Source organism: Suricata suricatta, chromosome 11, assembly GCF_006229205.1.
Source record: "Suricata suricatta isolate VVHF042 chromosome 11, meerkat_22Aug2017_6uvM2_HiC, whole genome shotgun sequence".
Taxonomy (NCBI): domain Eukaryota; kingdom Metazoa; phylum Chordata; class Mammalia; order Carnivora; family Herpestidae; genus Suricata; species Suricata suricatta.
Genome location: NC_043710.1, coordinates 97500322 through 97511834, shown reverse-complemented (window position 1 = coordinate 97511834; position 11513 = coordinate 97500322). Strand labels below are relative to the sequence as shown.

Sequence of the window (11513 nt, the reverse complement as noted above, 5' to 3'; positions counted from 1 at the left end):
GATAGCCAAAAAGTCACTAAACATGGCAAAATCTCAGGCTCAGTCCTCAGGAAAATTCACATTAAAACAATTAGATACAACTACATACAGCAGCATGGCTGAAATTAAAAAGATCATTTCTGGGGCACCTGGTTGGCTCAGTAGGTTGAGCACCTGACTTCAGCTCAGGTTGTGATATCACGGTTCGTGAGTTCGAGCCCCACATCAGGCTCGCTGCTATCAGCTTGTCAGCAAAGAGCCTGCTTCAGATCCTCTGTCCTCCTCTCTTTGCCCCTCCTTCACTTGTGATCTTCCCCACACACAAAAAAATAAGATCCAATACTAAGTGTTGGTAAAGGTGTGACACACCTAGAATCTCTCATATCTGCTAAAGTTAAATTCAGTTGACCTTGAACAAAGCAGATTTGAACTGCACGGGCCCACTTAGTGTCTGTGGCACAGGACCGTAAATGTATTTTCTCTTACAATTTTCTTAAGGCTTTATTTTCAATAGCTGACTTTACTGTGAGAGCCAGGATTTTGTATTAGAGCCCTAGTGTTCTTACCTTATCTCGTTTTCATGAGATCAGAGACCCTGAAGCAAATTATTCCAGGTAAGAATTAGATAGTGTGGCAGTCACTATTCCAAGCACTTTACATATGGAAACAAATTTAATTCTCCCAGTAACTCTTTGAGGTAAATAATACAACTCCCACTTTATAGAAGAGGAAATGGAGACAGAAGACTATAGCTTGTGTAAGGGACATTGCTAGGCTAAATGGCAGAGCCAGGATTAAAATGCAGGTATTCTGTCTCTAGCATCTGTGCTCTTAACTACTGACCTATTACTTGTCTAAAAAAAAAAAACAAAACAAACAAACAAAAACAAAACAAAACAAACAACGGACAGGACACCTGGGTGGCTCAGTTGGTTAAGAATCCGACTCTTGATTTTGGCTCAGGTCATGACCTCATGATTCATGGGTTCAAGCCATGCATGGGGCTCTGCGCTGACAGCATAGAGCCTGCTTGGCTTCTCTCCTGTCTCTGCCTCTCTCTCTCTCTCCAAAAATAAAAATTAAACTTAAAAAAATGCCTTTAAAAAATAACAATGGAACTTTTAACTAACTATATTGTGGTAATAATTTTGCAATATATGTGTGTCCCTAACCGTCAAATTGTATACCTTAACTTACTTAATTCATATATCAACAGCATGTCAATGAACCTGGAAAAGCAAAAATTAATTTTTATTGTATTTTTAATTTAAATTCCAGTATAGTTAACCTATAGTGCAATGTTAGTTTCAAATGTCCTATATAGTGGTTCAGCCATTCCATACATTACTCAGTGTTAATCATATTAAGTATACTCTTTTTCTTTTTTTAAATGTGTATTTATTTTTGAGAGGGAGAGACATAGACCATGAGTGGAGGAGGGGCAGAGAGAGGGGGGGAGACACAGAATCTGAAGCAGGCTCCAAGCTCTGAGCTAGCTGTCAGCACAGAGCCTGACGCAGGGCTGGAACTCACAGAAAGGGTGCTCATGGTCAGTCCAATCAGATTTTGTGTTCAGTGTTCTGAATTTGAATTCCGGAAATTTTTACCATAAGATATATTTGAACTGCTCATTAGTAAATTGAGAATGTATATATTGAATGAAAGCATTTTCTTTTTAAATGTGTATTTGTTTTGAGAGAAAGTGGACACGTGTGCAAGTTGGGGAGGGAGAGGGAGAGAGAAAGAATCTGAAGCAGGCTCTCTGCACAGAGAGTGCTCAGTGTTAAGTAGTCAGTGCTGCAGACCCCCAGGACAGCAGCAACAGACCAAGCTCACCGTTGACCATCATCTTTGAGATCATGACTGAGCCACTTTGCCATCAGTCCAGTCATCTGCCTGTTGTGGGCAGGGTTTTTTCCCTGGGTGTTTGTGGGCCCATCTGGGGCCACCTTGGGTGTGAGTTGAGTCAGAGCAGGTGTTTGTCAGAGCTGCAGTAGCACCAAACTTTCTCTGTGTTGTTCCCTAAGAAGCTTTCTTGGTGAGCGGGGCCTGCAGTCAGACCAGAGGTCTGCCCCCAGGCCACTGCCAGGGTCGAATGGGACTGGTGTGTGCGTCTGTCTTCTCCCCCTGGGGCAGGACTCACTTTGGAGTGGCACTGGCCCTTGTCAGGGCTGCTTGCACACTTCCAGGCTTCTGGCCCCAGTTGGGAGGAGCTCTGGCCAAGAGCTCATCTACTGCAGAGGCTGACCGCAGGAGAACATGAAGGCAGGGCAGGCCAGGTTAGCTAGGTGTGCACCACTCCTCTGTGAGAGGGGACCCAGGCTGGAGGGACTGGACCCGCAGAAGTGCACAGGCCAGGACATGGGATGCTAGGAAGTTTTGCAGAGTCTGCTGAGGGAGGAGATCTGGAGCCAAGGCCTGGCTGGAGGAGACGGGTCCACAGTGGGCAGGGCGCAGGGCACTATGTGAGCAAGTTAGGTGGTGTTGGCCCTGTGCTGGTTCCTGCAGGTGGCTGTGTGTTTATACTGGGGGAGGCAGGGAGGGAATGGCACCTGCCCACTACTTTGTTTCTGGAGGAACCCCCCAGTGATCCCCTTAGCACCGTGCCCTGAGACGAGTAAACCAATCTCTAGCCTGTGTGCCCCAGGTGTTTTTCAAATTGCTACCTCTGCTGTCTCTTTAAGGGTGGGGACTCCGTTTCCTCTCACCTTTCCAGTTCCCAGAGCCCACTCATTGTAAGAACTCACAAATTTGGCCCCTCAGGTTTTCAAAGCCCAACAATATGGGGAGTTATCTTCCACATGCGGGGTCCCCGGTACGTGTCTGTTTCTCTCCCCCTTAAGCCCATGAGTCCCTCCCTCCCAGGGACACCTCGCTGTCCCATTCAGCTCCCGATGGTATCTCTGCCCTTCTTGCCCTCCTCCATGTCGCCGCTTCTCAGCGTTCAGCTATGGAGAGACTCCCTCCTGTCTTCAGGTCATTTTCTGAGTTATTGATGCTGATGTGGACATTCTCTAGTTGTATCCGGGGGACTAGCAAGGTTGAGCCTCGGGTCCTCCTGCTCTGCCACCTTTCCCAGAAGTCTCAGAAAATAGAAATTAATTTACCTAACTTTTTAGAACTAAATGCCCACAGATTTTTCAGTAATACACATTTTTAAAAGTTTTTTAAAGTTTATTTATTTTGGAGAGGGGGGAGGGGCAGAGCCAGAGGGAGACACAGAATCCAAAGCAGGCTTCAGGCTCTGAGCTGTCAGCACAGAGCTCAACATGGGTTTCAAACCCATGAACCGTGAGATCGTGACCTGAGCCAAAGTCAGAGACCCAATCAACTCAGCCACCCAGGTGCCATGGTACGTTATTTTTAAAGTACATTGATCTATACAATTTGTAGAAGGCATAGAGTAACAAAGGAAGTCATTAATACAATAGAGGATGGAGTTAAGTTTCAAGTCACCTTTTCTAACAAATGATAAAAGTAATAAAGTTGAGCTTAGCAGAGATAAGTGTAAAGTTGTGGTTTTGCAATTTACTTTTTAAAGTTTTTTACTGTGAAATATGTCTTAGAAAAGAAATGTATAAAAAAGAAATATATAGAGGAACAAAGTAAAGACTAATAATAAAAGAAGAATTCTGTACCCACTACCCAGTTTTAGAAACAGAACCATACTGGTGTTGCTGAGATCCCATATACCCCTCCCCAGCCGTGTCTCCTTCCTCTTACAGATGAGACCACCATATAGGATGGTGTTAATTTTTTATGTTTGTTTATTTTTGAGCGAGACGGAGTGTGAGCGGGGAAGGGGCAGGTAGAAAAGGAGACACAGAATCTGAATCAGGCTCCAGGCTCTGAGCTGTCAGCAACAGAGCCCGATGCGGCCCTCAAACTCATGAATGGAGAGATCATGACCTGAAGACCTGATGATGATCAGACGCTGAACCGACTGAGCCACCCAGGCACCCCCATTCCATGCTTTTCTTTATCATTTTACCACATATAAATTTATCTCAACATACTGAATTTTGCCCAGTTCTGTAATTTATATAAATGAAGCCATTTCATCTGTATTCTGTGATTTGCTTTTTTCAGTTTTATTTTTTAGATTCATTATTATTAGTTTATCTACACTTCATTCATGTTCATTACTGTCTTACATGTCATTATATGAATGTACAAAGATTTCTCATTCTTCATTCTTCTGTCCTTGGGCTTTGGGATTGCTTGCAGTTTGTTGCTTGAATCAGCAATGCTTCACTTCTGGGAATAGTTTGGTATGTCTGCTGGTACACATGTGGCTGGTTCATAGGTTATGTGTATTTTTAACTTTACTTGCCAGATTATTTTCTGGAGCTATATATTAAAGTCATCTTTTTTTCCTATGTTCATCAAAACTGACGAACAGACTTATTACTGTTTTCAGTCTTGTGGGTGAGACAGAATGTCTACTTAGAACAACTCACATTGCCTTGGTTACGAATGACAGGAGCGCTGTCCTGTGTTTGAGTGCCATCTGCCTTTCTTCTTCTGAGAGAGACGCGCTCCTGGGGTTTCCCGTAGTGATAGGCTCTGCATTCGCTCCAGGGTTCTGTGTCATTGTACGCATGGCACCAGTTTTCTGCCAGCTTGTGATTCGTACTTGTGGTCTTTTCCTTTGTGGCTTGTTTGTATATAATTAGTTTTTAAGAGATTTTTTTTTTTTACAGTTCCAAGAAAAAGATCTCTGTCTTGACATTGTTCATTAAAGAAGAGAAAAAAATCCCCTCCCCAACAACAGTTTGCTATAGAGATTTAAAATGTAATATAATTTGAGGCAATAGTAAACCAATCTTTGGAAGTACTGCTGCACTCTACATTATTTCGTTTCTTTTCTGTATATTTCAGTGGCTATATAAACAAAGTGGGGTGACCCCTCTGGAAGGAGGGGTTGTGTCTGAAGACCAATAAAAGAACACGAGCTTTAGACACATTGTAGCTGTGTACAAATATTGAAGGTGATTATATGAAAGAAAGAGAAAACAGAACTAAGTGAAGGGTAAAATTTACAAGGATGTTTTCAGCTCAGTGTAAGGAAAAGTGCGAGCTAAAACCACCACCACTGCAAGGGGGCGGGGACAGCGGGGGCTCGCCGTCACTAAGCCATTAACACACCGTCTTCCCGCGAGAAAGTCAAATCTGAGCGAAAGGTTGGCCTGTGGATTTCCAAGATCTCTTCCAAAGCTATCATTCTGTGTTTATACCTAAGAATACTATATATTTTAAATATATAATAATTAAAGCTTAGCTTTGAGTTTTGGTGGTAAAATTATCATACCTAGAATTTTCATAAGAGACTAGAAATTTGGCCAGAGATGCCAGTGCAAACTCTATTTTTTTTTGCAAATATCTCAATGTCCTCAGCTATTATATTAATTATCATGTAGTATTTAACTGCATGTATGTGAATAGAACAATCATAAATAGTTTTAAGCATATACTGTATCTGTCCCTGGGATCACTAATTTACAATCCACAAAACTGAACATCTGCACAAAGAATAATAAAGCTCAAAAACAAATAATTATGCTACAAATCAACAAAGTACAAAAGTGTGGACAGATCTTGACTCCAAGAGATTTACAGACAGGCTAAAGCAAGAGAAAAATTCTTGATACAGCATGTGGCCAAGAAAATTTTTATTTAAAATATTTTTATTTTATATTATTTTCATTTTCATTTTTATTTGAGAGAGAGTAAGTGCAAGTAGGGAAGAGGAGAAGGAGAGGGAGAGAGAGACAGAAAGGGAGAGAGAGAGAATCCTAAGCAGAATCCCTCTCTCTCTACCCCTCCCCTGCTTGCGTTCTCTCTCTTTCAAAAATAAATAATCTTAAATATATACATACATACATACATACATACATACATTGAAATTCTAGAAGATTCTTCCTGCACAGCAATGATCTGCTTTGCATATCCCCCTGGCATTCCAGCACCACACTTCTGAGTCATTGGTCTAAGCTATAAACTCCTCAGAAGCAGAGATTTTGTTCAGTACATTATTGTAACTGTGCCCTGCATTGTACATATAACAGAAGCTCAGTAAGAGTTTTCTGATTGCATGAGTGAAACTTGGGGTTTTCTGTGATGTTTGAAGGTAACTCGGACATTTGTGAGTATATACTCTGTACTCGTAAATTACTTTTGACATTTTGCGCTGGTATTTGTTTTAAGATTCTGCTGTTGTAAGAAGAAAACGAATTGTTGAAAATAAGCAGAGACGTCTTTTAGCACAGAAAAGACAAAACTCTGGATCTGTGGGACAGAAATACAATGAGCGAATGAATGTGAGTACGGTATTGGTAAAAATCCCTATTCTCTAGAATACACCTGGAATACAAACATATTATTCACAACAAAGTTTTAAAATATACATTAAAAAAGAAAAAAAGTAAATTAGAGCCCTGGGGAGAGGAAGTAAATATGTTAATCATAAAGACTAATCTAGTTTCATGTGTTCAAATGATCTGAGCTTCTTGGAAGACATGGCAAAAGGAAAATAGGATAAAGTGTACATTTCTCAGGGGTTACTGATAATGATGCTGTTGGAGGTACAGTATATTAAAAGACACTTCCCACTGAGGTCTTCTGTAGGGCACAGTGAGTTCATAACAGATCTATTCCTATTAACAGTTAACAATGAATGAATAAGGAGTTTCATATGGCTGTTTGAGATAGATATCTTCAATGAAAGTCAAAAGCTTAATAGTAATTTTAAATTAATTAAATTTTATTGAAGGTAATTCTGTGAGAGCAAAGTAAACAGAGGTCTAGAGATCTGATCCAAGGATTGAATTTAAAATATTAAAACATCTAGATGGATGAGTAAATAGCATTTCACTTGGAATTTCTACTTTAAATAGCACTTCTGATTTTTTAACAGAACTGGAATAGATTGCCTTATAAAGAATTTATATCTGGGGCACCTGGGTGGCTCAGTCGGTTAAGCCTCCGGCTTCGGCTCAGATCAGATCTCATGTTCGTGGGTTCAGGCCCCGCGTCAGGCTCTGTGCTGACAGCTAGCTCAGAGCCTGGAGCCTGCTTCCAGTTCTGTGTCCCCTTCTCTCTCTGCCCCTCCCCCTCTCATGCTCTGTCTCTCTCTGTATCAAAAATAAATAAAACAAAAAAAATTTAAAAAAAAAGAATTTATATCTGAGTTATGAATTGAGGATTCTATTATTTGTATAAGAACTATTAATTTTTTATATGGATAAGATTTTTGACATAAAGAAAATCAACCAGGAAATATTCTTAATGACAAGACAAAAGTCATGCAGTTCTGTGTATCATGTAAGTGAAGCTGCCCGGCTCCCGATACAGTCTTACTGCCCCGTAACACGGTGCTCCCTCACAGACATCCCTCCGGATTACAAGTACGGTAATGCCTCCTGAGTCTTTCCTTTTTAACCTCCACATTGTTCACATCAGACATCGCAAAATCTGTCAGGTGACCAATTTTTTTCTTAATATTTGTTAATATATTTTAAATTCTAAAGCAATATATAGTTGTTTTAACCAAAAAAAAAAAAAGTTAAGTTCTAAGTGCTCGTGATTTGTGCCATCTCTAAATTCTTTTTATTTTTCTGGGTCTTATTCTGTCCTGTGTGTTCTCCCTTTGCACTTGGTTTTACTGTTTCTAGAGTCTATTTTTGCTTTTCTTTCTAGAAGCCTCACCCCCACCTTCACACACATCTTCCACTAACAGTGCTGTTTAAACACCTTCCAGAGTCTTAGCATTAGAATAGGTCTTGTTCCTTGTTCCTGAATCAAGGTCAAGTTTTGACGTTTAATTTTTTCATTCCTATTGATTTGTTTTGATCTTGGAGGTGTTTGTTTTGCTTTGTAACTGAAGAGCCTACTTAGGGGTTCCGTCACTGCAGCAGGCCCCCTGCCCCCACCCCCACCAGTCACCATGTGTGGGGGAATGTGCTTTCTCATACTGGACCTGCCCAGCCCACCACGTCCACGTGGAAAGCACCCGAAATAGACCAGTGAAAGCTAGAAAAGGCAGAGCTGCCACTTTGTGCCAGGACCTGGTCAGTCCTGGGAGCCTCCCGTCTGCGGTGGAGGCCAGGGAAGGCCGTGAAGGCCACGGAAGGAGGGCTCTGCGCAAGCCTGCGCCAGCAGCTCTCTGGATCCGGAGGAGCACAGGCCGGGTTTGGGGGGCAGCCAGGCCCTGTCGTGTGTGAGAAGCGTCCCCTGCCTGCCGCCGGGCAGTAGGGGTCCTTCTGGGCCAGGGAGCCGTGACCCTGGGGAGAGCGGAGCGGTGAGCCAGTGCCCAGTGCTGCGAGAGTCCTGCTCGGCAGGCAGTCGCAAGCCCCAAGCCAAACACCTGTCCCTGCATCAGTCACCTGCGGGCTCCGCGCCCTTGCAAGGACAAACAGAGGAGCTTAAAAGCCTCAGGGAAGTGTTAGCTATTCTTTAGGTAGCACCTAACTTCCCCTTCCAAGCATCCAGGACAACACAACCTGAAAATGTTCCAAAGTTGACATAAAGTATTTTTTTAATATTCAGGTACCGTAGAAAGGCCTTGAGTAATTATTATTTTTAATTTTTATTTTTCCTTGAGAGAAAGAGAGAAAGAGCATGAGCAGAGGAGGGACAGAGAGGGAGACAGAATCTAAAGCAGGCTCCAGGCACTGCACTGTCAGCACAGAGCCCAACGTGGGGCTCGAACCCAGAAACCGGAGATGATGACCTGAGCCGAAGTAGGACACTTAACCAACTGAGCCACCCCAGTATCCCCCAGTAATTACTGATTTCTGCTCAAAACAAAACAAAAAAAACCACAGGTTACATGAGCAGTGATAACCAAAAATATAGAGAATGTGGGTTTTTTTAATGTATAATAATGAATTTTTAAGTATGGAATTATGTTCTGATGTCATGTTATATTTTTATAGAATTTTGGACAGAGTATCCAGCTAAGTTCAAGGGAGCCAAAACAAACAACACGGTGTGCTTCTGAGGCTCAAGAAGGTATGTTGCAGTTGAAAATTTCTGAGCTTTGTTCCCGTGATTTCATGTTCTGTGTATTTTCCCCAGGCCGAACATACATGATAGAGGAACCGCCACGTGGGGTCTGAGCACCCCTGCCCTGCACGTTCAGGCTGTTGCCAGGTTTTTTATTCTAAATAATAATGTATTGGATACCTTTGTACATGAAGCCTTTTCCTCACTTTTCAACCATTTCCATAAGGTAGAGATTCCCAGAATTAAAATTCTATGTCATTGACATCCAATAAATACTTGAGTGAAACTTTGTGTGAAATGAATACTGGACCAGAGGGAATAAGCCTTGTTATAGCTCTACATGTATATCCCTAAATATTTTCCTGAGAAATATCATTTAAAATTTTTCTGGAGTATGAGCCAACTTGAAGTAGAATTATTTCTATGATTTGCTTACATGATAGGCACAGAAATTGTGTTTTACTAGTTTTGATTTGTGTACCTTTTATAAATAATACCTTTTGGTGAATTGGTCCTTCATACTCTTGTTTCCTGTAGGTACCAGAGCTCAGGTTATCTCCTTGCTGATTTCTGCAAGTTCCTTAAATATGAAGGGTTCTGTTCTTCATGTTAGTTGCAGATGTTTTTACTACTTCATTATTTGCATTTTATTCCAGTTAAATCTTTACCTATAGAAGTCTTCCTTTTTCTTTTTTCATTCAACAAATGACAGCTAATTTCCTGTATACAAGTAAAGATTGGATACATGGTAATGAACAAAACAAATAAAAGTCTTGCCCTTCAAAAATTTAAAGCCTATAAGGGAAGCCTGGCCTTTAAATAAACATGTTATTAGTCCTTTTTAGAGATTTCTCCATTACTTTTAAGATCAAAGAATCTTTCCCATACAGAGATTCAAAAATGTTTATTTCTTTCTCCTCCAGATTGCTTTAATGGTGTGATTCATTAAATTAAATTCTTTAATTTCATTTTTGTTTAAACATATGATGTAATAGAAAACTGCAAATTGATTCTTTTATAAGCAACAAACTAATTTATTGAGTTATCTTTCCCTTCTCTCAAGACTCTGATGTTTCTCTGATAAATTAAGTTCTATGTGTTTCTAAGCTGTCAGTTCAGTTCAGCTCATTAGCTCACTTTCTTTGTTGAAAAAGAAAGACAGTCTACCTCATTGTCTCTAACGAAAAAACACAAAAATAATCATAATGTAAACTTGATGCATTTTTCCTTTAGCTCAGATAATACGTCAGAAATGTTTATTGCCTCACTGCCATCACTTTGATTTTCTGTGTTTTAATTAGGGATGGGAACATGCTAGATACAAATAATCCTCATAAATAAAATGCAAAGTAACAGAAGATGTAGAGAGTTTATATTTGTGAAGTGAAAACATACAGGCACATGTCCGTTAAGTAGGTATAAGAGAAGATCCCACAGACCAAAAAGGATCGAAGAGGGGCACCTGGGTGGCTCAGTCAGTTAAGCGTCTAACTTCAGCTCCGGTCATGACTCACATTTTGTGAGTTCGAGCCCTGCGTCAGGCTCTGTGCTGACATCCCAGAGCCTGGAGCCTGCTTCAGATTCTGTGTCTCCCTCTCTCTGCCCCTCCCCTGCTCTCATTCTTGTCTCTACCTCTCAAAAATAAATAAATATTATTTTAAAAAAGGATCTAAGAGTAATTAATGTAAAGTTTTGTAGTTTCAGATAGTACTTCTGATTTTTTGATGGCTGAAAAGCTAGTGAAAGCTTCAGTGCCTGAGGATGAAATTCTCACTGTCATAAATAGCAAGCCGCTACAGAAACCGAAGCTGGCTTCAAATAAGACGCTGCCGTTCAACATCTGTGCTCTGTCAGCTGATGAACAGAAGATTCTACAGTCCCTCAGTCGTCTCAATGAGAGGCTGTACTGTAAGTGTGGAAGACCACCTTTTGTGAGAAGTGTTACACTTCATACTTAGATTGGAATTTAAAATTAATTTTAATAATTAGAAATAAAAATACAAAATGTATCTAGATTATTAGCTAATTAAATCAAGTATATAACAATTAAAAATATACTTGAGTATACCCTACTATTTCAAGTAATACGACAGCCATGCCATCTGTGATGATGCCAGTTTCTCTGGCTTATCCATCTGTCAGGAACATATGGATACACTCCCATGTCAGCGCTGGGCCAGGCTACGTGTCTGTACTCACCACCTATCAAAAACAAGCATCACTTCTGGATTAAGTACTTTAAAAAGTCTTAAATATAACACTAAGCCGGTAACAACATAAGGAATTCTTAAGACCAGGAACTGAATATAGATAAGAACCCAGAAAGGTAAGGAGAATGCTGCAGCTAGCTGTCATCTTGATGAGACTGTGCGGGTTACACAGTGAAGGGGAGCTTTGCCTTTCGTGGCCTCACAGAAACAGGAGACAAATCCCAGGGCCCGCTCAAGATGGGTAGTCTCACAGAAGATCCTTCCCCCGCCCATAAAGTTGGGTCTCCCAAAGAGCTACACCCTACAGACAGACAGACA

The 11513-nt window shown here is 41.0% G+C and overlaps 1 protein-coding gene across 2 annotated transcripts in view; it reads left to right on the top strand.

The window, feature by feature from the left end:
• CEP126 (centrosomal protein 126) overlaps window positions 1–11513 on the top strand; it is a 107863-nt gene that overhangs the window by 69324 nt on the left and 27026 nt on the right. The window contains exons 7-9 of one of the 2 annotated variants that reach the window (XM_029914654.1): window positions 6187–6299; window positions 8916–8991; window positions 10684–10893. In XM_029914654.1, the coding sequence (XP_029770514.1) occupies window positions 6187–6299; window positions 8916–8991; window positions 10684–10893 (399 nt within the window). The remainder of the gene's footprint in view (window positions 1–6186; window positions 6300–8915; window positions 8992–10683; window positions 10894–11513) is intronic. The other variant, XM_029914655.1, reaches the window with a different exon arrangement.